The 25,005-nt window shown below is 41.2% G+C and overlaps 1 protein-coding gene across 2 annotated transcripts in view; it reads right to left on the bottom strand.

Annotated features, from left to right (window-relative positions):
* Positions 1–747: 747 nt before the first annotated feature.
* The window catches only part of dop1b (DOP1 leucine zipper like protein B), a 137,525-nt gene continuing 113,267 nt past the window's right edge, over positions 748–25,005 (bottom strand). For both annotated transcript variants that reach the window (XM_078560234.1, XM_078560235.1), the window contains exons 31-37: positions 23,376–23,437; positions 18,449–18,577; positions 11,488–11,624; positions 9,929–9,978; positions 6,975–7,124; positions 5,810–5,939; positions 748–1,895 (exon numbers count right to left, since the gene is read on the bottom strand). In XM_078560234.1, the coding sequence (XP_078416360.1) occupies positions 1,617–1,895; positions 5,810–5,939; positions 6,975–7,124; positions 9,929–9,978; positions 11,488–11,624; positions 18,449–18,577; positions 23,376–23,437 (937 nt within the window). In that variant the 3' untranslated portion in view covers positions 748–1,616. The remainder of the gene's footprint in view (positions 1,896–5,809; positions 5,940–6,974; positions 7,125–9,928; positions 9,979–11,487; positions 11,625–18,448; positions 18,578–23,375; positions 23,438–25,005) is intronic.

Below are 25,005 nucleotides of genomic sequence, written 5' to 3'. Positions count from 1 at the left end.
ATCGTGTCATTCTCTCAGCTAAACCTTAAAAAGAAATTCAAACTTCCAGTTTTCATGGGGATTGTAATAATTAACTTGTTATAAATAGATTAGAAAGTATTTTTTAAAACAACACATACAGGGATGTGTATGCATGCTGAATACATTAAGCATGCATGGCAACAATGGTAATTAAATCCACAAACGTAATGAGACAATCTCCAGGTATGCACAGCTCTGTGGTATGAAAACCATTCATACTGTCATCCTGTTGTAAGAGTTAGACAAGGATTTCTGTGTTTTTAGTAAAACCAAAAGGTCAGTAGAATTCTCCAGACAAATCTTGTACAGCATAAGGGCCAATATCAGCAGAACTCTCCAGAAAGACCTTGGGGATCATAAGCGATTAACTGATTAGGAGACAGAAAAGGGGGGTGAGAATAAACAGATAAGGGTAAAGATAAACAGCACCAGGGACAGAGCCAGGCTAAAATGAGACGAAGAAGCCCTGCTTGAGTGACTAAAGATATGTACCCGGGACTGGAGACATCTGCTTATCATGTGATTATGCACTGACAAGATTAGAATTTGAATAATGCAATGTGTACGTAACTAATTGTGTATAAAAAGATGGTTTTCCTGTAATCGGTAGAGTTCTGTTTTAGCCAGTTTAAGGCAGACTCTCCCTGCATTTACTTGAATAAATGATCGTTAACCTGTATCTGTCTCTCCTGTGGTCGATTCCTAGAAGGCACCACAACACCTGTATTGAGGTTCTGGATTTTATTTAGTGACCAGGTTTCTATTCTTGGCACATACATTCACAGTATTAATTTTGCAGATTGAAAATAAGGCTGTAAACTTAAAGACAAATCCAGTTAAAGCAATAAGAGCATTCCCTTTCTTCATATTCTTAAGTTTACATTCTCATTAGGATAACTCACACATTTTACAGGGTTATTTCTCTGTTGTGCCCATCTGGCTGGGTGTAAAAAATTGAGCCGTTTTAGAGTCATTTAGATACAAAGGGAGTGCGGCATCTGAAAATAGATATTTATACACTATTGTTTATATATATATATATATACACACACACACACATACACAGTGAAGTTAATATCTGAAATGGCTATATCAGTTAATAGCATTGTATAAACTAACACCGATACCTTCCATTACAGGTACCTCATTTTTCCAACAAAGGCCCATAACAGAACAGATACAGTACAAGTTAGCTCTAAGGCTACTGCCAGCCTGGATGAGAGGTACTCAACTCTGTCCCTGAATTTCACCCATAGTATTTAACAGCACAGACACTAGGCTTGTTTCAATAGGTGCAGGATAATTAAAAGGATTGGATTGGCCCCAGTAGGTGAGCCATTACCAGTTTATTCCTAGCAAACAGAAATTAATTCTGCCCTTCACCACAATCAAATCACTCAAAAATAACAGTGCAAAAACAATGCAGTTCCAAAATTTCACATGTTTCAAAAATGCTTCATTGTGTTTGGACTTTGCTCTGACAAGACTGTTAAGACACCAGAAGGACAAAACTTCTTGTATATAACTTCAATAACAACTTAGTTCAGTCAGTAACCATGGTTTTACTGCCATAATTAAGATACATTCCATTGAGTTCAATGTTCCATCATCATTTCCAAAAAGTCACGCGCAATATTTTCTTCTATTCTTCGTAAAACAGCACCACCATCTGTAGCCGGTTCCATTAGAGAAGCAGGGCTGTGAAGACCATGTGCATTTAGTTCTCCAAGGGATCTATTTGGTTGAGTTTTAAAGATGCAGCTCAGTATTCTGAAGAAGTGTGCAAGTGTATGGATACTGGACACGGATTGTTGAGTCAAGAGGGGAAACTCATACACATCGCTGGGTGTGATTTCTTCTGCACAGTAAATTTCCTGCATTAAGAAAGAAAAAAAATGTTCCTTTTCTCACAATTACACAACAACCTCTGAACACAAGAGTAAGCAGGCAGCCAATTTCCAAGCAACTTAAGCCAGTGGATGAAAGTAGTCAGGTGCCTATATAACTGATCTCCACTCATTCCCTTCCTTATGTAAAAGGATCCCACCTACACCAGATGGCTCCCCCAGTAACCTCAGCTGAGGCAACAGACCTTGGTGAACTTTCAGACAGAAAACTTGAGTCCTACCATAAGACAGCACACTGTGGTTATACTAAAACCTTGCACCACCTGGGAGGCATATTTTCGTATTTACAGACAAATAAAAGCCATTCTGTATGGATTATGATCACTGAATGAGAACAAAGTTTCAAGGGCATTTATAATAGCATTACTCACTAGTTCTAGAGAATATACTGGTAGCTCCTGGATACCTTTTCACCACAAAACATGCACCAACAACTAAAGTAGGCAAGCCAAAGGAGCAAAAACGAAAAAGTAGCTCACCAAAACCTACAAAGAAATGACATTAAACACCAACAGCTGTAAGCAAATTGGTGAATACATGCACTTCCATGGAAAATGTCACAAAAGCTGGACAAAAATGATTAAAGTTGGAAGACCCAACCCTTTCAAACTAATTCTGAAATGTTTGGCCAAAACTCTAATCAAGGAGAATAATTTGAAACAGCCTCCAATTTCTTTTAGTTACTGAGGTGTAATTAGTAAAAGCTATCCTTGTGTTAATTTAAAATTTAGAACAGGCAATCAGATATGACTAGGACACAGTCAGACTGCAACTTCTGCCTTCCAGTTCATGGTGACATGAAGGAGGGAAGGTCAAAGAAAGATAAAGACTTTTATATGACTACATCCAAGTAATCAAGGGGAATTGAAGGTATTGCCTCCTGAAAATGAAGACTGTGTTTATTTGTGCTGCAACACTAGGGGAAGCACTTGCTACCCATGCACCAATGTCAGTTTCAGTGGGCGGAATTTTCCCAGAATTGCACTAAGTGCAGTAGCAGGTGGGTGAAATGCGAGTCCTACCCGCCGACGAAAATGGTGGGCTTTCACACTGTATAGCCCTGAACCCACCTCGTTTATTCAGTCCCACGGAACTTAACGTTTCCATGGCGAGCGATCTCTCATTTGCCCACCTGCCATCACCCCGCTGGCCGCCATCTTTAAAAGGCAGCCGCCAGCAAAGTGCTCATCGCCACCAGCTCACCAGCGCTGCCCGGGTGGAGTGGCCAGCAAAGGAAAATAGACTGCAGCCCCCCGCTTCAACGACAGGTCCCTCAAGTGAATGCTGGATGCCGTGGAGGCCTGCTGGGATGTCCTCTACCCCTGCTCTGGCTGCAGGATGGCCAAAGTCACCAACCCATTCTCGTCTAGCCAGTGTGAGAGCCTCATCCCCATCATCGTCACCAACAAGGATCCCCTCACCCTCATATCCATTGGCGTCCTCCCCATTGGAGGAGACATGTAGCTCCTCCATCTCCACCTCAGCCAGCTCCTCTCCCTGTTGCAGCGCCAGGTTGTAAAGGGAGACGATGATGCATGACACCATCTGTGGACTCTACTGCAGGACTCCACCAGACCGGTCCAGGCACCGGAACTGTATCTTCAGCTGATGGTCTGCTCCACCAAGTTGTGAGTTGCTGCATGAGCCTCATTATAGTGTCGCTCTGCTGCAGTCTGAGGCCACCGCACAGATGTCATCAGGCAAGGCCTCTGTGGGTAGCCTTTGTCCCCAAGGAGCCAATCCTGCAGCCTCTGTGGACCTTGGAAGACTTCAGGGATCTGTGAGCGACTCAGGATATAGGCATCGTGCACACTTCCTGGAAACCGTGCGCACACCTGCAGGATGCATTTCTGGTGGTTGCATACCAGCTGCACATTGAGTGAGTGGAAGCCCTTGTGGTTGATGAAGTCCACAGAATGTAGCGATAGGGACCTGAGCGCCACATGAACGCAGTCAATCGCACCTTGTACCTGTGGGAATCCCGAGATCAAGGTGAATCCAATCGCCCTTGCATCCTGGCTGTCCCAGTCCTGGCGAAAAGTTGTGTGCCATGAAGATGGCGGCATCCGTGACCTCATGGATGCATTTGTGGCGGTGGATTGTGAAACCCACACAGAGGTCGCCTTTGGAGCCCTGAAAGGAGCCACGGGCATAGAAATTGAGTGCCACGGTCACTTTCATAGCTACTGTCACAGGATACCCTCCATGTCCCCTTGCAACCAGGTCCTGCTGTAAATGGTAGATGTGAGCCACCACGTCCCTAGACATGTGCAGTCGTCAGTGATACTGGTTCTCAGTCATCTGCAGGAATGGCAGGCGTCGTCTGTCGACCCTGGGTGTTGCTAGGCGCCAACCAGTCACGGCTTGCTGTCATTCCTGGGAAGCGTGTGCGGGAGCCTCTGCTGCCCCTTCTTCATGAGGTTGCGCTTGGTGGCCCTTTGGTGCCTCTGCATTGCTTGCGTGGGTGGACAGGCTAGGAGCCTGACCCTAATCATATCACTGTGGCTGCACCTGATCTGTCTCAGTTGCAGAGACATGGTCAGTTTATACAGGCGTCCCTAACGTGTGGCCAATTCCCTCGCTTACCCTGCGCCACACCTCAATTGCCTGTGCACAGGACGGAGCGGCAGAGCAGCATTTGACGCCCCTCCCCAACACCGGTCGCCTCTGAGGCTGGCCAGAAGTTGCCCCCAGACAACCACCACCCTACCCCCCACACCCCTTAACAGTTGCCTCCGGGGCCAGACATCAGCCATCCCCATCCCCGGTGCCCAAGGCCTGTAAACAATGGGTGAGCTGTGGAGAACGCTGCTGCTCACTCACCTCAGTTCCCCCAAAGTGAAGGCCGCCAAGTGCATGTCGCCTGCATGTTGTTGTCAAACATGTTGGCGTGCTTTCCCACCGACATGGAACCCCACCACATTGTCCGTCCAAGAGCTTGGCGGGATGGCCTTTTAATTATGTGCTGATGTATCACAATTAGCTCCCCGCCAACCAATGGCAGGAAACATGGCCCACCATCGGCGGATTGAGCAGACATTCGGAACCTGCCTTCACGCTGTCGTGAAGCAGGTCACACCATATTTTCCATGCACGCCACCTATCACGCCCGCTGCCAGCGGGCTCAGAAAATTCCGCCCAGTGTCAGTGTCAGCTGCTGCATTAAAAGAAAGCTGGCTTGACACAGACTAACAATACTGTGCAATCCTTAACTGATTGCAAGTTCTTGTGTCCACTTCACCTACCATTTACCAACAGTTCTCTCTGTAAAATATGTTGATGATTTAATAAATGCTAAAGAAATATAATCAGGAAATTTCAATAAATGAGATTCACAACTTCCAATGAACTCAGACTGTGGAGAATTTTCTTTTGGTTAAATTTGAATGAAAACTAAAGAAATTTACTATCTCATGTAGGATTCAAAACAACGACCCTGAAATTAAGAGTCCGACTATCATCCAACTGGGCTGTGAGGGGCACCCTGCACAAAGCCTTAACAGGCTGGGGGAAAAATAAACTCATTTATTTTATTTTCATGGTCTGCTTTATTATGGCAAGTTAATTGGTATTGTGTGTAGTGGGTCTGATCCCTCTAGATGCAACCATTTCTTTACCTTGATAGCATTGAAGAGCTTTAATAATAAATTAATTGCCGGTCACAGCACTACAACTCATTTGATGTGATGTAAATAGACAGCTTCACAAAACCAGATTTTATATAGTAATTCTGATATAGAAAAACGTCATCCTGCCACCGGCATCAGGAACAGTTGCGCACACACCAGTAACTGCAGTGTGTGTTGAGTGCAAATGCTTGACTGTTCTTGCTGCACCTCTGGTCAGTGGCAGGAGTTACAAGTGAGAGGAAGAACATTTACCCCATTTCTTTGATCCAGGATATCCAGAATCCGTACAGTGTGTGGTTTATACGCCTGGAACATTTCCACAACATCCATCTGTGGGCTGCAATCTTCAGCATGTACCTCAGGAACAAAAGCCCACCTGTACCTAAAAACATCATGTAAGATTTTCAGTATCTACTTTTGCAAGTCGATGCAACTTCCAAAGGAAAGGGGCGAGCGAGAGAACGGCTCTCTCTCCAATTTTCTGAGAGCTATCTTCCCTTTAGAAATTGAGATCCAAAATGCAACAATAGGGTGGAAAATGTGGCAAAAAAAATCAAACATGGATGCAAAATAGAGGAGAAGCAGGCCATACATCCCCTCGAGCCTGCTCTACCATTGAATAGGGTCATGGTTAAACTTCTACATCAACTCCGTCTCTGGGTCCTTAAATGTGTATTATATTTTGTGAAATGCTTAATCTTATACATCTGCTAATGTATGTAACCAAAAATTACAAATTATTGGAGTATCAATAGTCTTGTTTGTGGGGGACTGCCAAGGGATTGGGGGGAGGGTATGTGTGGCAGGAGTGAACAAAGTATTGAGCAACGACAGGTGGCTGGAGGTCAATTTTTAGTTTGGTCTTAAGTTATACTTTCTTGAGGGCATTCAAGGCAGCAAAGAACTCAGCATTAACACCAGCCTAATCAGTAAGTGTTCACTGATCACTGCTGGTGAACAACGAAGTCACCAAGAATGGCAGTGTCACTAGGAGGTGAATGTTGGTGTTTGGCACTGAATAAAAAAGGACAGGATCAGGCTGGTCTGTAATGATACTTGCAGTTGAATAGCCTGCTAGTACTCACTGCCAATATTCCAGGGAAGTGTGTACAACAGGATTAATGGCTTCACTATCATCAGGTTAAGTCAATCTGGGGAAAAGGAGACTGAGATAACTGTCCTCCATCAACTTACAAACGACATTCCTAGATTGAGCTCTGAGCAAAAAGCTCACCACCAGGATTTTCCCTTTAACTACAAGAGAATACTCAAGTTCTATTGTAGACATACTGGTCAAACTCACATCAAGAAATCTCTGGACTATTAAGGAAATTAGGCACATAAGCAAAGTAAAGCTGCAGCATTTTTATTAGTCCCAAGAGTATTGAGAATAGTACATCTCACACTGTAGACTTACATTTGGAATAAAGGCATCGCTTCATGTGGAAAACAGAGTGCTGTATCCAGAAATTTACAAGCGGATAAATACATGTCAAGATCATTCTGCTCCATATCGAACAATAGTGATCCATTTCCATTGTTAACCGTAGATCTTTGACCTGCTTTGCTGAAAAACATAAGTCAGTTCCATCATCACTGAATGCAGAGTGCAATCAAATTCCTGAATGTAAACACAAAAGCAATTTTCCCTACATTGCTTGGCATTTTCTTCTTTTACTCACCTCGTGATGTTGACTCTTAAAACATAGAAAATAGGAGAAGTATGACTCTTTGCTAGGTTAAGGATCTAAGACTAACATTCAAGCCCTGGCACCTCACCAAAGTGGCTATTATGCAAGTGCATATCTTGCCACTGAGCGATCGTCAGCTTTCAACTGTGAGGCTGACCCTGACCTGCCCCAACACACAAGACACCCCTTCTCATGGCACCAGCATTTTTGGCAAGTTCAATGTTCAACATCAGTCATGATTCCCTTTTTGATTAGGCTGGCACCTAATGTTGAGCTTTTGCTATTTTAAACAGCCCAGAATCAAATAATCAACAAGCCTTGCAACAAACTGACTTGCTAACTAATTCAGTTAATATTCTAAATAATTTTGCACTTTCAATCCATACTTTTAGACTGTATCTGTCACCTCACCACTGGGATCCTTTAACCTCTGAACTAATACTGCAACAGATCACATTAGTTATACCTTTACCAGTATTTCTTGATTTGGCACCAAACATGGCCTTTTGAGATATCGTTACCATATTTCTTGAGCCCAACTGCAGTTTTCATTCTTCTGACCCTGCTACAGTTGAAGTAGCTGACATTATTTCACTTCTGCAGGTGCAGTACTACATCTGAAGCACTTATTCCAAGTTAAACCACAACTGCAAGATAAGCAAACAATGACGCAGACTGGCAAAAATAAACAAATTCAAGACATATGTCAGAGATGACAAATACTTCATTTGAGACCATTTGATTGATGGGACTAGATACCTTAGGTTTCCATGACTGATTACATGGATGGGCTGAGTAATCTCCCCATTTGTAACCTTAGAAACCTTGGTTCAATCATAACTATCATTCTGCTCTGTCTCATAAAACCTCTCCCTACATCAACTGAGCGTAGATTTTATGTACACCATTATTTTAATGCTGCCATTAACTAGTTTAAAATGCATGCTGTTTCACAACCTGCAATCCTCTCAGAGCTATGACCACTTGGCATTATTAAGATGGTTAAAGTTTGAAGTGTCTCCTTTAATTAAAGATAAAATGGAATAATTTGGAGAAGGGCAGGATGTGACCTCCTAATTGTTCTGCCCAGAGACAAATCCATGTGATCTGGTTGTCATGGGGACAGGGTCCCAAGCCAAGCCTTTTTGAAAGTCAGGTGCCAGGTTTAACAACCGGACACAATAGGAAAGTCAGCTATTCTTGCTGCTTACAGGCCTACAAACTCCATCTCAGTCAGAGATATTACTGGGTGTACAAAGCAGGGAAGCTATAGCTCTGAGACCAGGAAGCTTGTAAAAGTCGCTTATCTGCTCGGAAAACTATGACGCCAGAACAGATGGCACTTTTGGAGATTTAAGAACCAAGGATTCACCAAAGTCAACCTCATGGGTGGAATTCAGTCCATTTGTTATAGTAAAAAGTCTAAAAATGTGAAATTTTGTCATGCAATCCTTAGACACTGAGAAATTCATCTTTTTTAAAAAATTAACAGTCTCTGGAGATTTTAACTTCAAAAATGCTTTTTGTTCAGAAACACCAGTTTCTTCATGCATCTTGCAATTTTGCTAAATAGCTATGATCTCTTGCCTTTGATGGCTCCAATCTTAGTCAATGTTACGATGAAGGCTGAGCAAAAGGATAGAATCTTTTCTCGTCCTCACCATTTCTAGGACCTCAAATGAAGCTCCCACATATTCTCCAGCTTTTAAGCTCCCTAAAAGCTCAACTTTCTCTTTTGTGTCAAGAACTCTCACTTTAAGAATCATTTGAAATTATATAAAGTCAAGTCTGTCCTACTTGCGAACACTGCTCCCATTTCTGGATGAGCTCTTGTACCATCTCTCTCACACCTGGACAACGTACAACAAAAATGTATCAATTGTAGTTTACTTCCCGCCTAACTTCCTTCTCATTGTCACATTTCACATCTTATTCTATTCCATTAATACTACTACTAGTCATTGATCAACTGAACTTTGATACCTTGTTTCATCCAAACTATAATTAAGCTCATCCTCTTGTGCTGAATTCGAGACTTGTCAAACAGTGTTGTTCTCTATCTCATTCTTTTCTAGGAATCACTATATCGGTTTTTGCATCAATTTCTTGGCTCTTCTCAACCTTCATGGTACTTGCATTTCAACATTAATTTTAATAAAAATATTTTTAAACATTGTTATGCTAGACAGTAATCGGGGGAGGAGCCTTGATTGATTTTCTTGCCTCTAATGCTGGATACGAAGACTAATTTTAGAACCTCTAACTCTGACCCAGGTGAGATCAGTGAACTCAGTGAAGACCATGGGACCTTGCTTGTCTGTATGAATCAACTAGTCACTGGATAATCTCTCTGATAGAATCAAGGTGGTGCAGGTAACTTAAATTTACACCATTAAGGCTAACTTAAAAGAGCTCCTATCATGGTTTATTGGATAAATGCTCTGACTGCGGCCAAGGCAAGCTAATTAAGTACAGACTAAGAATGAATCTTGAACTTTCCTGATCTATATAGCCTAAACAGGACTAAACGTTTACTGACTGGGCAATCAAGAATGCTTATCACGGCTCTCAGTTACAAATTTCAAATAAGGTCATTCTCAATCTGTGGTTTGCTGGTTACTCTTATAAACACAACTGAAACAGAAAGTTCCGGAGTGTAATTTCAAAACAAGAAACTTACTTTGAAACAATTTCAAGTAAATCTTCTTCCAACTGCATGAACACATGAATCTAAAAATGACATTAGGAACCTTAGTATTGGTATATTATTAACATAAGAAACAGTACATTCATTTTTGTCCTTTATAAAAGGATAGTTTTACAACAATAGGCAACTGACATATTTAAATAACTTATAAATTGCACACTACTACGAAATGAAGTAAGCACATTGAAAAGTGACAGAGCATATTTTATTCCAGTTGGCTTGAATCAAACTACAAAAGCAAGACTAATCTGACTCAGGGATTCAAGAGAATGGAGGGGTGTGCTGCACAGGGAATGAGTGACCTAGAAATTGAGGGATGATTGGGATCTCTGCTGTGGTCACATTTCTGCTGTGGTCACATTTCTGCTGTGGTCACATTTCTGCTGTTGCATTTTTTTTAACAGCAGCAGCTTTACTTTCTCATGAAAGAAAATAAAACTGATGAAAATGGGATTTTAAAAAAAATACACAAATTAAGACATGATCAAAAAGTTCTGAAGCCAGCTAAGAAAAAAGTTACTATTTTTTTTTAAAAGAAAAAGAGACACAGCATGAATATCACATTGCTGTTATCATCCCCCAAGAGGTCAATTACAGGGTAGTATTGAAGATATGGCTGAGGAGAAAACTGGCCAACTTTCTTGCCAGGGCTGGGAAATAATGAAAAGGGGAGAAGATATTTTTAAAAAGTACTTGGAAGGCTTTTTAAAAAAAGTCTCACTGTACGATCTGACGTGCCGATCACACCTTCATGCAGTTATGTATTACACACCCGAGGTTGGCTTACACTAGCCAGAATAAAAATTGAAGTCCAACTTGCCAAATGTACAAGATACCAATGATGCTCATTGTTGAGCTAGATCAGTTTTTACATGTGGAATTGAGCCAATTGTACAAAAGCAGAAGGCATTATATGCTCTTTCACAGTTTTTAAAAAAGTATTTATCCTTAGTAAATAGCAAAGCTGTCGAATTCCTTTATTTTCCCAAGTGAATGCCATGCAAATAGGATGAAATAATTGGGCAGTGCATGATCAAGTTAACAGGAAAAGATAGAGGAATTCTCAATTATGTTAATAATATATTTTCAAACAAGCTTATTGTAATAGATTCTCAAGAGTTTTCCTCTATAATTTTACTTCAGTGTAAATTAGCATAACGTTTATTACTGTAGTAAGAAAATCTTATGAAAACAAAAAATGCTGGAAACACTCAGCAGGTCAGATAGACTGTAGTTCTGATGAAAAGTCATGTTGACTTGAGACGTTAACTCCGTTTCTTTCTATGGATGCTGCTTGACCTGCTGAGTATTTCCAGCAATTTTTGTTTTTATTTCAGATTTCCAACATCCACAGTATTTTCCTGACGCTCACATCTTCTTTCAGAATCAGCCACAAATACAGATGCAAGAAAGAAATACATTCTGATATTGTATCAGTTAACTACCACTGAATACATCTCACATTTGGAATATAACCGTAAACATGATGCAATAGTCAGTCAAGCCAAAACTACTGGACTGACTTCTCTTACCAGCTCAGTCACCATGATAGGCCAGAGTGAAGTCAGATGTTGGGGAGAAATTCTCATCAGCAACACTCGGAAGGTCAGAAACATTTGGGCAGTAACAACTGATGACATTCCCACACGAAGAGTTTCTGTCATGCGCTCTAAAAAATAAACGGGGTGTGGAAATATTAGTGGTGGTTTTGCAGTGGATCTCACACTCACCATAAGCAGATTAAAACCTATTCGATTATATCTTCTTTACCTCTATCGATGGCTTCTCTTTGACCAGTAATCTATTTTCAGTTCCATTCATCTAAAAAAGGTGACCCTTGGCAACTTCATTCACAGCCACAAAATCAGCTTGACATGTTCACTAAAGACACCCAGCTCTACCTCTCTACCAACTCTCTCAAGCTGATCTGTGCTGTCAAACTGCTCCTGACATCTTTGATGAATTCGATTTCCTCCAGCTCAATATTGGCAACAATAAAACCATCATCATTGTCTCCAATCACCGAGTACACTTGCCAACCCTTCAGCCACTAATGTCACCACTACAAACCGTGCCTTCTGCAGCCTTCATAATACCTTTCACTTCTGCCCCTACTGTAACCTATCTACTACTGAAACACTCCCCAATTTTTTTTGTCATCTCAATACTAGTCTATTCCAATGCTCTTCTGACCTGACCAGTCTACCATTTGTAAATGTGAGCTTATCTGAAACTTTGCTAGCTATATTTTTTTTTATTCATTCACGGGATGTGGGTTTCGCTAGCTGGACCAGTATTTATTACCCATCCCTAATTGCCCTTGAGAAGGTGGTGGTGAGCTGCCATCTTGATCCGCTGCAGTCCATGTGATTTAGGTAGACCCACAGGGCTGTTAGGGAGGGAGTTCCAGGATTTTGACCCAGCAACAGTGAAGGAATGACGATATATTTCCAAGTTAGGATGGTGAGTGATTTGGAGGGGAAATTCCAGGTGGTCGTGTTCCCATCTCTCTGCTGCACTTGTCCTTCTAGATGGTAGTGGCCGTGGGTTTGGAAGGTGCTTTCTAAGGAGCCTTGGTGAATTCCTGCAGTGCATCTTGTAGATGGTACACACTGCTGCTACTGTGCGTCAGTGGTGGAGGGAGTGAATGTCAGTGGGCTGCTTTGTCCTGGACAGTGTCAAGCTTCTTGAGTGTTGTTGGAGCTGCACTCATCCAGGCAAGTGGAGAGTATCCCATTACACTTCTGACTTGTGCCTTGTAGATGGTGGACAGGCTTTGTGGAGTCAGGAGGTGAGTTACTCGTCACAGGATTCCTAGCCTCTGACTTGCTGTTGTAGTCACAGTATTTATATGGCTAGACCACTTCAGTTTCTGGTCGATGGTAACCCCCAGAATGTTGATAGTGGGGGATTCAGGGGCGATGGTTAGATTCCCTCTTGTTGGAGATGGTCATTGCCTGACACTTGTGTGGCAGGAATGTTACTTGTCACTTGTCAGCCCAAGCCTGGATATTTTCCACATCTTGCTGCATTTGGACATGGACTGCTTCAGTATCTGAGGATACTTCAGTATCTAGGATATCCTCTACCTTTCCAGCTCACCACTCACCCCACTTCCTCTATGTTAAAAGTGTTATATATATTTCAGTTGATATTGAAAGTTAGGACGGACTGCAGAAATCCAACTATTTCACCTTGCATGCAAAGCAGCACAACTCTAAATAAGGACATTTTCCACCTTCCCTCGTCCTTAACGCACCTTGCCCTCTGCTACTGCCCACTGAGAAAATCACTGAGAATACATGTGCTGCCTAAGACAATGAATTTGAACTCAGTGAGTAGTCAGTAGTCTTGGGGATTTAAAAATTCAGTTTCCCCAATATTAATGAGGAAACCATGATCTGTGTGTCTATATTTACTTTCGGTACCTGTTACACCTATAGGCTACTTACAGATCCCCTTTACATAGTCATAATCCAGTGCTGTCATTGATTGAGATGAAGAGGGCTAGTTAGAGACAAAAGAAAAACTGGGACCTGCATAACCTATTCAAAATATTGAATGTTTTAGAATGTGGGGAATTCCAAACCACCACGCCCCCCCCACCCCACCCCCACCACCAACCAAAAAAAGCTTTGCTATTTGCAAAATGATCATTTGGCCGTGAGACACTTCTGACATGACCCTGTTGTACCACACAACCTTTGTTTGTGACGCCTGAAATAATATTGCTGCAAACCCAAGACAAATCCCTGATCTATTCCCCCCCATCATTCTTTCTGAGTTCAATATTTACTGTCCCAGAGGCTCATCAGTCTAAAGAGCGGAATGATCATTGCTGTTCAGCCCACCAGCACCCTCAACAATTTGACAAAATATTCTCAATTACACCAGCTCCCTCACTTCTTGTCCCATTTCTCAGGGGGTAAACTTGACCCATTTATGTGACTTTTACAGACTACTAGGATGATTTGTGATCATCTCAGATTCCACCCCCCACCCAACCCTTGTACAAGAATAACCGTCATTCTGGAGACTGACTCTCTTTCAATCCACTCACTGCTGTTAAGTGTGCAGAGTGGGTAATTATTTCATCCTACCAACTCCCCCATGCCCACTCACAATGTCTGACAGCATCCCATGGAATAATGAGTCTTTATACAACCCCCACTGAGCAAGTATAATGTGCAAGCAGAAAAATGTCAGCCCACCCTCCCCGCACCAACCTCTATTCTCCCCAGTCAGCCAACATCTCCCATCTCCTCTCCCCCCCATGAAGGAATCTAGCTGTAATGAGGAGTCACATAATTCATAATTCTATGAAGTGGGGATTAAAAATTAAAAGCAGAGTTCATCTGCTTGATAAGGGTTCAGCAGTTCATAAACATGCCTGAGCATAACTGTGTGCTCAAGGACACCAACATCCTGTGGCACAGGATATGGTATGTCCTCTAACACAAGGTAGTTCCTGACAAACAAGAACTGGCCTCTGCAAATCATGGATACATCACCTCAGTCAGGCATTGACAAGGATACATCACCTGTAAGGCATTGTTAAATTGTAAGATACCACAATCTAACAATGGATAACTTTAAATTTTAAAAATGCCCCTAAATCAATTGTCAACTGAATCTGGAAACTGAGTTCTAATCTGAAGAGACAATTGTGTAGCAAGGAAATTACCATCATTTGCATCTCTCTGTACCTTGTTTGCTCAAAGGACATTGACTAGAATAAAGGATGTTGTCCAGCACATGTGCTCAACATGCTTCCTGCTGTTTCAGCTCTTTTATGGTATAAATACCGGAACTACACAGTAGAATTTTTAGATTTGTTGGATTCACTCCAGTGTCTCTCAAGGTAAAGCTATTGTAATGTAGCGACAATAGTTCTCACCTTAACTGGGATGGAAGTATCTCGCTAGACTTTCTACTCAGAGATTTATGGTAAATACTACTTTAAATATTGATGAAAATCTAACATTATTTAAATCTGGATTTTCTAATAGAAGCAATATTATACTTTCTTTTCCTAGCACTATCAATGTTGCACTTGACTTACCATTAAATATGAATTGTATTATGACACAGCCGATGGTAAAGGCTGAGTTGTTCAAATCCCAGAGGGAAACTTGAAACAACTGTCATAACCCATTTTAGCAATTTGTATGTTTCAAGATGCAGGATTTGAATTCGGTAGTTACAAGGCCACCAAGTCTCAAGAGGTTTTTAATAAAACTGAATTAAGTATTTATTAATACAAGATAGATTGTAAGCACATACATATATCTACAAAATTATTACTATAGTAACTACAAAGATCCTCTAATTAATCTGACTCTCAACTACACCTTTGTTAAAGCAACAGTAAAAAACAGATTTAAACAGACCCCTGGCAATGCATACCCTGGACAGTCTCATTCAAAATGAGTTTCTTTCAGCTCTGGGTCCTTGCAGACAGACTTGAGGTTTGTAGGCTGGAGGCTTTAGATTTTAGAATCCCTCCTCCTTTTACCAACAGTCTTCTCTTCCTTTATACATATTTTCCTCTTTGAATGCAAATTCTCATTGTCACTAGGTTTTGTAAAAACTTTAAATCTTCTAACAATAATTTCATAATACCCACTATACTCGTAAGCTTTTAAAAATTAAACACATTGTTTCTGAGCTTCACCTGGTTAGGTGTAATATTTCACCCGCCCTTTCAAATGGTCTGTTTAAAAATGCAAATTGCTGCCTTTACACCTCACCTTCTATTTCCCTATGTTTATCTAATTACCACTTCAAACCTACTTCCCTTCTATGCATCAAAGCCTCTAGACCAGCTGGTTTTAATCTAATTAAAATACACACACACACATACATAGACACAGACACCATTAAACTCTATTTTAAAATAATTTCCAATATCATTATTATATCTTCTTGACAATTGCATATTCGATTCTTTTAATAAACTTTTATATAATTTAGAAAATTTATTGTCTCACAGTCTTCTGTATCTAAACTCGAGAACCCATCTCCATACACTCTTCAGTGGAGAGGTGCGTTATTGAGGAGAGATGCCTGGACCCTTATAACATCCAGGTTATAATCTGGCTAAACCTTATTAAAAAGGCTATCTGGAGGATGATAATATTCACTGGTGGTTTCTTTCCTTCAGGAAGAGTTAGATCAGTTCTTCAGACCCATTTAAGTGTCAATGTGGGGTCCGTCTTTCTCAATCTTAAGTGAGATTAATCATCTGATGAGTACGCCTGATTTGGAATGGTCCCAAAAAAGGGGCTAGGGTTATAATCCACTTCACTCTCCACCCCACACTTGGTGTTGACCTCCCCGTGCAATATCACTGGAGATCAACTAGGAATCTGAAATCCTTCCTATTTTCTTTCATCACTGGCATATGCTTGGATATAGTTCCACAGGTGTTGATAATTAAACCCCTATTCCCAAATTCTGAAGTGATAACCATTATTGGTGACAGTAATTATATTTTATTTGATATAAGACACATGCTAGTGTCTGAACAGTAATATTAAAGTGCAGCAGCAATACCATGACACTCTGGGGAGAAGGGTGCTCTTCACTTAATCACTCTCTGATCAACCAGTCAATGTGGCGTGTACATGTGTGGTCTCTCTGCCCCTTTTTTCTCTGAGATTCTGTCTGCTGGATGGTCCTAAACCCCTCTGGTCAAATCTCTCTCTCTCCCCTCCCCCAACTAGGGTTCCCTTTTTTATACTTGCTTTGCACAGCAAAGGCTATGGAGAGTTATTTAACCCAATCAGTACCTCGCTGTTATTTGAACAGCCCAATTACAAAAGAGATCACAACCATATGCCTGCTCTTGCCATGTAAATCCCTCAAGATTTCTGCATTTCCACACTCTGATACCTATCAGCTCAAACATTTCAATGCTAGTGCCTGGCCAAAGCCACAAAATCATGGTGGCCTTGGCTCCCAGTTACTTTGTCTCAGGTCCAAATCACATCTGGGCTTCTGAGATCCTGCAAAGGTGTTCATCTCCCAATTCCCACACAGCCAGCTGTTTTTACACTTAGCTATATTTTTCCTGAAGTTAATTTTTGACCATCTTGTTCCTTTTACATCTTTCTCAAGCTAATGCTCTGGGGGAAGGGGTTCAATTCCCACCATGGCAGCAGATGGAACTTAAATTCAATTAATAAATCTGGAATTAATATAAAGCTGGTCTCAGTGATGGTCACCATGAAACTATCATCGATTGTCGTAAAAACCCATCTGGTTCATTAATGTCCTTCAGGGAAGGGAATCTGCTGTCCTTACCTGGTCTGGCCTACATGTGAATCCAGACCCACAGCAATGTGGTTGACTCTTAACTACCCCTCTGCAATGGTGGGGCAAGCCACTCCATTCAAGGGCAATTAGGGATGGGCAACAAATGCTGGCCTTGCCAGTGACGTCCAAATCCCATGAAAGAATAAAAATGTTCGGGCCAATAAAGCATTTGGTCAATGAAATTAAATCCAAACGATAGTTTCCCATCATGTCACCTCTCAGTCTCTTTTACCCAGAGCATATCACAAAGAGGATTAAAAGTCTAGCTTAGTACAAGATTCAGTATAACAATTAAATTAGTGTGCAGCCAGTCATAGAATTTAAGTTAGCTTTCATTAATTATCCAAAAAAAAACTGATGCAGAGATTTCCCAGGATCCTTACAGAAAGTTGTCGTTTTTCACACTGGAATTAAGCCAGCCCGTTTCAACAGGATATTCGACCATAGGGGCATTATAGCTAAACTCAGCTCTCACCCAACACTAATAGGTGCACTATTTCCAGCAAGAGTCACTGAACAGTGGTAGATAGAGGGAGAAACTATTTCCCTGGTTGGGGAGTCTAGGGCCCGGTCATAGCCTAAAGATCAGAACCAGACCTTTCAGGAGCTAAATTAGGAAACAATTCTTCGTGCAAAGGGTGGTAGGAGATGGAGCTCTCTTCCACAGCTAGATCAATTGTTAATTTTAAAGCTGAGCTTGACAGATTGCTGTCCATAAAAGGTATCAAGGGATATGCGGAAAAGGTGTTAGGATGCAGATCAGCAAAGATCTCACCGAGTGCCAAAACAAGACTCGAAAGGCTAAATGGCTTACTCCTGTTTCTGTGTCACATGTTCCTAACAATGGTCAGAGAGCTAGAAGTCCAAGGACATTGAGGCAGTAACTATTGCCTATAGTTCCTTTTTTTTAAAAAAAAAGTCATATTAATAGAATATTGCTTTAAAATAAAAACAAAGTGCTGGAAAAACTCGACAAGCCTGGTAGCTTCTGTGGAGAAAGAAACAGAGTTAAAGTCCAATATGACTCTTCTTCAGAGCCCCTCTTTCTTATTGCCCAAATTTATGTACATCAAGAAACATGTCATCATACACCAAATCTGTCACCGTCACATTTCACTAAGCTCAGTTTGAGCAAAAATTGTTTTATCATTTATTTTTGCAAAGTGTATTAGTCACCTTGTATGAGTGGGAGATACAGATGATACTGGTCAAGTTCACCACTGAAGATTGCAAAAGCTTGCCGCTTCACTAGCATTGCTTTCTGTTCATAATTAGGAAATAGTTTTAATGAACTGCTCTGCATGCCTGAAAAGGAGAAAAGATTAATTTAATAAAGGCAAAGACCAGAAGAGAAATAATGATGCGATCTACTGCAAATTACGGCGTTTTAATCCATTGTCCGGGTTTGGGGGTGGAGGGGAGGGGTGCACGATAGCAAATGATTAAAATGATTCCTATTCCTGAATTGGCAGAGTGTTCGTCAACCTTCTTTCATATAATATTTAACTCTGCAAAGGAGAAAAGATAACTGTAAGAAAAAACTATTTTATGGGTTTAAGAGTGTCTTGCATTTGTGAATTACTGGAAAAACATTACTAGAGATGAAGCCCAGTCCTTTGTTTGCATTTAAATGGCTTTTTAAAAAAAACTGTTTCGCTACTTTTAATGATTTGAACCCTTTTCCAACTCAACCAATTAGACTCTCTGTGGCCTCCTTACACCTCCGACAGAAATGGATCATCTCACACTGCTATAATAAATTATAGGTTTAGAAGGATACTTACAGGGTCTAGGCTCAGAAGAGTTAAACAGCTAAAGCTTTACTGGAACTGCTGTCCTATAAAAAAACGTTTTTTGACTAAACAGCTGTGGGTGTAGGATAGTCAATTGCTAGAAGTGATATAAAAAGCTGAAAAACCCAGGTCAAGCAAGCAATACCACAAATGAACCTTCCCAAACAGGCAAGCCTGAATGTGTCTCTAAGCAAGCACATCATATTGAAAAAATGGGAAGTATATCTGATTTGCTTTCAAAGCTAGTTTTAAATTTAATTTTAAAGCAGTTCTTTCATGTAGCCTATTGTAGCAAGTGCTGCGAGTCAAAAAACAGGAACATGACGGGACACGAGGCTGTGAATAACGATATTTTTGTGGTCTTAAGTCACAATCATGTGTTCTGGGATGTCACAAATAGGTGTGGAGCTTTCCAACTTGAGTTGTTCTTTATTCTTACTGGCTCAAGAAAAAGGGGGAAGGACAGACGGGAGAAATCCGATCGATTGGAATAATGGTCGTGGGTGTGAAACGACAAAGGGTGCACAAGCGTGTTCAGTGATTAAGTAGCTATCTCAAGGTAGAGAAGTAGGGGTAGGTGAAGGAACCAGACAGGAAGAGAAGGGCTGGCATCACAGTGGAGTTATGGCCTCTACCCAAAAGACAAGGGGGTAAAATGATTCTGTGTCTTCTGTAAACTATCACTTAAATATTTGTGTGTATTAGTTCTTGCTTTCGTTCAAATAAAGATAATTTCTGTAAATTATTTGGTGTCAGGGTCGAACAATTGGTTCAGTCAAACAATCTTGATTACCTTTGTCTATATTGAAATTCATCTGCTATATACATGACCATTAACGCCCAGTTACGGTTCAAGGCGGCAGTTCACAAAGGCTATTAGAGATGGCCAATAAATACTGGCCTTGCTAGCAAAGCTCCCATCCCATGAATGAATTTTTAAAAAAAGAGAAATTCACTTAAAAACAATGGATAGAGGGATTTAGGAATGTGCACGTACGAAACAATTAGCATTGCCCGCTGTGCTTTGATTACTAACTGTCCAGTGGAATGGTATGAAGGGGATCCACATCTGTAATTTTCAAAATAGAGTATGCTATAAATGGTCCTTGTGGGCAGTTGTCAGCAATTAATAGTGCATGGCTAAACAGTGCAATTTGACAACCCAACAGATGACTGGTGACATAGAGCAGAATTTGTATAGGGCCTAGGGGCAGGAAATATTTGTTTCTCAGGCCAACACCAGGTTTCTCTCTCATTGGGTGAGGTGTTAGCCAGGCTGCTGAATGATTAACACCCCTGTTACACACCTGGTGAGAATATCCTTTTTTGCCCTTTATCCTCAAGTGTTATGTGACAGTTAGAACATCTCCTATCGGCTGCGTATTCTCAGTTTGCTCTCCCACTCCCTGGTTAAGAAAAAGGGTGAAAACACATGTTTCGCTCTGCAGGATTAACACTCGGGTCCTTGAACCAATCTTATCATCCAGCACATTCTTTTGTGGAACTGATCAGTCATTTATCACTGGGAACCCGACAACCTTCAAGTCTGCTCCTTAAATGACTGTACACAGCTTTCACATTTTGCACCAGTATACGTGGTCTCTCCCTAACATGCTTTCTATATTCCCACACAAACTTCACCTTGATTAACTGTTCCCTTGCTGCGGCAACAAACAGACATGATTCCCTGACTATCACCTTTTCACCAGAACACCATGTACTCAAATGCTACACCCTCACACACAATTGCAACATTGCTCTTAAGACGCTAAATTCAGAGATTATTCAATCATGCCTAACAGACAAGAGTTCAGGATTGACATTATTAAAATGTTATGAATCACTGGCAGGATTATAGGGTTTCCAACCATCCAGGGTTGGGCTGGAGCCTCCAGGAATTGATGGTCAATCTCCAGGACACTGTGTAACCACGGAGAAAAATATAGACATTGAAGAAAATGTTTATTCTCTCATTTTGTTTAAACATTATTCTTTGTCATATATAAAAATATTGAAAATGGGGGATGGGAGGGGTGGGTGGGGAAGGCTGCTTGGCTGATAATCAAGCATCATCCAATTGGGTGTTGAGTCTTTTCACTTTCCAGTTGGCGTAGGAAAGCAGTGCGGCAGAAGGATGGATATGCTGGCTGACTAATGGCGGGAGCGTAGGGGCATGTCATGTGATGAAACCTCCAGGAATACATTTAATCAAAGTTGGTAACCCTATGTACCAATAAACAGCATTAAGTCACTTCTGCCTTGCAGCATAATCTCTGCTGCTGTCCTGATTATAACCTTTTCTATACTGGCCCATGACCATGTGTACTGGTCCACACTGTCACTGAAAAAATCCCAACTGAGAATATCGACTATTCTGGGAATGGCCGGAGGTAATCTTAAATAAAGAAAGTATATAAAACAAAAGGCCAACATCAATTGTGGTAAAGTAGGTCAGCACAGCATAGTCTCCATCTTCAACATAAAATGAAGTAGAATTTGCTAATACCTAATAGGATCTCTACTTTCCTGATTAATGCATTCCAAAGGCATCTCAGAACTTGCCAATTGCTTCCTTATCATCCGTTTGCCTTACTCGCCCTGACGAGGCATTTTCAGCTTACCACGGGTGCGATTTTTGCTCCTTTATTCCTACACGTCTCATATAGATACTGACCAACGTTGCCAAACTGCACTTTGCTATAGTTTCACTTTGTCCACACCATATTGCATTTATATAGCATTGAATGTAGAAAAAAATGTCCCAAGGCGCTTCAATAAACGCGTAATCAGACAAAATCTGACGCTGGGTCAAGGAAGAAGGTATCAGGTGCTGTTGAATAATCATTTCCGGTGAACGTCAGAGAGTTGAATGGAAAGGATTAATCAAGAGTACTGCAGCAGGCTGGTTATCACTACGCCGGTTCAGAATTAGCGAGTGTTGCTGCTATGATTCTTAAAAATCATTAACTACGTGAAAATTGAAGAAATATAATCTTAGGCCATAAAATTTTGATATAGCTAATAAAATGTTTGGGACATCTGAATGATAGTGCTGATTGCAAAGACACCAGCAGGAGACAAGCATAATAAAGTTCACGTGCAAGTTGAGAAACAAGGAGATTACAGCAGAGCTGTCACAGGGGGGAGGGGGGAAACGGAAAATATGGTTTCAGTCTCCCGTGTTTAACTGGGGACAAAATGATCCAATATTGGATTTTGGGCAAGCATGCTGACGCCACAGTGAAAATGGTAGAACCGGCTGTCGTCAGGGTACATGTGGAACTTGACGTCACAACCATAGATAATGGCAATACGATAGCTATTATACGATTACACAGCACTTTGCTCCAGATGAGAAAAGAAAAGTGTCTACTGTATGGGGAAAGAGCGGGGTGTGGGGTAGGGGTGGAGTGGGATGAAAGAAAAAGTTGGTGCAGACTTCAACAGCCCAAACGGCCTTCTTCTGTGCCCTATTATCTAACAATAGTCCCTACCTAAAGGCAGAGCCAAAAAGGTAAGGTAACTGAACAATCAATATAAATATCTCAGTCTAAGAGTTAAACAGGGATTTCTATGTTTTTAGTAAAACCAAAGGTCAGCAGAATTCTCCAGACAAACCTTATACATCATAAGGGCCAATATCAGCAGAACTTTCCAGAAAGACTTTGGGGATCATAAGGGATTAACTGCTCAGGAGACAGAAGAGGGGGGATGAGGATAAACAGATAAGGGTAAAGACAAACAGTACCAGGGATGGAGCCAGGCTAGAACGAGATGACGAGGCCCTGTTTAGGTGAATAAAGATATGTACCTGGGACTGGAGACATCTGCTTATCATGTGATTATGTACTGGCAAGTTTAGAATTTGAATAATGCAAGGTGTATGTGTCTAATTGTGTATAAAAAGATAGTTTTCCTGTAATCAGTACAGTTCTGTTTTAGCCAGTCTAAGGCAGACTCTCCCTGCATTCATTTGAATAAACGATTGTTAACCTGTATCTGGATCTCCTGTGGTCGATTCTTAGAAGGCATCACAACATTGGTGTCCATCATAATGGACAGAATGCTTTCAACAACTTTTCATATAACCGCTTCATATATGGGGTCCAACATTGTTCATTTAAATCAGACTGCAGTTTTGTGGTATAAAGTCTTAATAATTTATCTGCTTCCCAAAGTCTAGCCAATTAACAGATCAGTATTTAAATTGCAAAACCGTGGGTAAATGTGAATTGAAAATCATTATACAATTAACAGTCATAATATTCTGTTCTCAAAGACAACAGATGTGTATAATAAACAGGACTTACTCATCAAGTCTTTGAACATTGTTTTCTCATGTGTCAACAGATGATCAATTATGGACTTCCAACTGGGAAAACAGAAACATGATTTAAGAATCACTCTTACCCCACTCAAACGGCATTGATGTCCACCATTCGTTATCTCTGGGTGAAATCACAACATTTATTTAGATACTTATTTACAAGTGGTGCACTCAGCAAATTGACTCCATTTATTTGAAATAAATGAGATCCAAATATAGCCACCCGTTTGGGGCAACTTGGCTGAGGCGGTCATGCCTTTGTTGCCAAGTCAAACGTGTGGGTTCCAGGCCTACTGCAGGACTTTAGCACATAATCTAGGCCAGTGCTTCAGTGGAGCTCTGAGGGATTGCTACACTGTGTTAGAGGTGCCGACTTTCAGATGAAACATTAAACTGAGGCTTCACCTGTCCACACGGTTGGCACCATTCAAAGAACTAGGAGCCCTGTGTCAGGGTTAACATTTACCCCTCAAACACCATCACAATAAACCATTAACTGGTCATTTAATGAATTCCTGTTTGTGTATCCTTGCTATGTGAAAATTAGCCCCATATTTCTCTATATTACAATAGTGACTTTTTTTATTCTTTCACAGGATGTGGGTGTCGTTGGCTAGGCCAGCATTTATTGCCCATTCGTAATTGCCCCTGAGAAGGTGGCGATGAGCTTCCTTCTTGAACCGCTGTGCCCATATGGTGTAGATACATCCATAGTGCTGTTAGGGAGGGAGTTCCAGGATTTTGACTCAGCAACAGTGATGGAACAGCGATATATTTCCAAGTCAGAATGTTGTGCGGCTTGGAGGGGAACCTGCAGTTGGTGGTGTTCCCATGCATCTGCTGCCCTTGTCCTTCTAGGAGAGGTCAGGGATTTGGAAGGTGCTGTCAAAGGAGCCTTGGTGAGTTTCTGCAGTGCATTTTGTAGACAGTACACACTGCTGCCACTGTGCATCGTTGACGGAGGGAGTGAATGTTGAAGCTGGCGGATGGGGTAGTCTGTTAAGGTGGCAGAGGGGTAGTGAGTGTTGAAGGTGGTGGATGTACTTAAAATTAATTCATTGCCTTTGATGCAATGAAATATCCTGAGATTCTGAATATAACTATATGAATGCATGTTTGTTCTTGAATTCTTTTATCTATTCATATTCCACCTCAAATCCTTAATGTCATCTCTTCAGCTTTGAAGGATGCTCCTTAAACATTTACATCAACATAGCAACCATTACTTTAGGACTATTGAAAAATACTTAGAAAAACAAATTGAATTCTTCAGTGTATTGACTATCGTGTGGTAAAATAGCAAATATGGACTATAGCAAGAGTAGACTGAAGTAAATTGGAAGAAATCTCCAGATTTACCATAGGCTGTAAGAAATGGAGAAGGGGTGCAGAATTAGGAAGTCATTGACAGCTTGGTGAGCAGCTACTGGAAATGGTCCGAATACAAACCTCTGTGGGGGATATGGTGGCATTAGTTCAAGTACTGTTGTAGGCACAAACCTAAATAGAGCTGTGCTTCACAACACATTGTCCACACCTCCTTTATCCAGTCCAGCAAATGCAAGTTCTAATCATCCCGCATCCCGACAGTTTCCTTTGACTTAATGAGTTCA

The sequence above is a fragment of the Cetorhinus maximus genome, chromosome 16 (assembly GCF_964194155.1).
Source record: "Cetorhinus maximus chromosome 16, sCetMax3.hap1.1, whole genome shotgun sequence".
In the NCBI taxonomy this organism is placed as follows: domain Eukaryota; kingdom Metazoa; phylum Chordata; class Chondrichthyes; order Lamniformes; family Cetorhinidae; genus Cetorhinus; species Cetorhinus maximus.
Note: the sequence above shows the minus strand (reverse complement) of the source record. Positions and strands in the feature narration are given on the sequence as shown.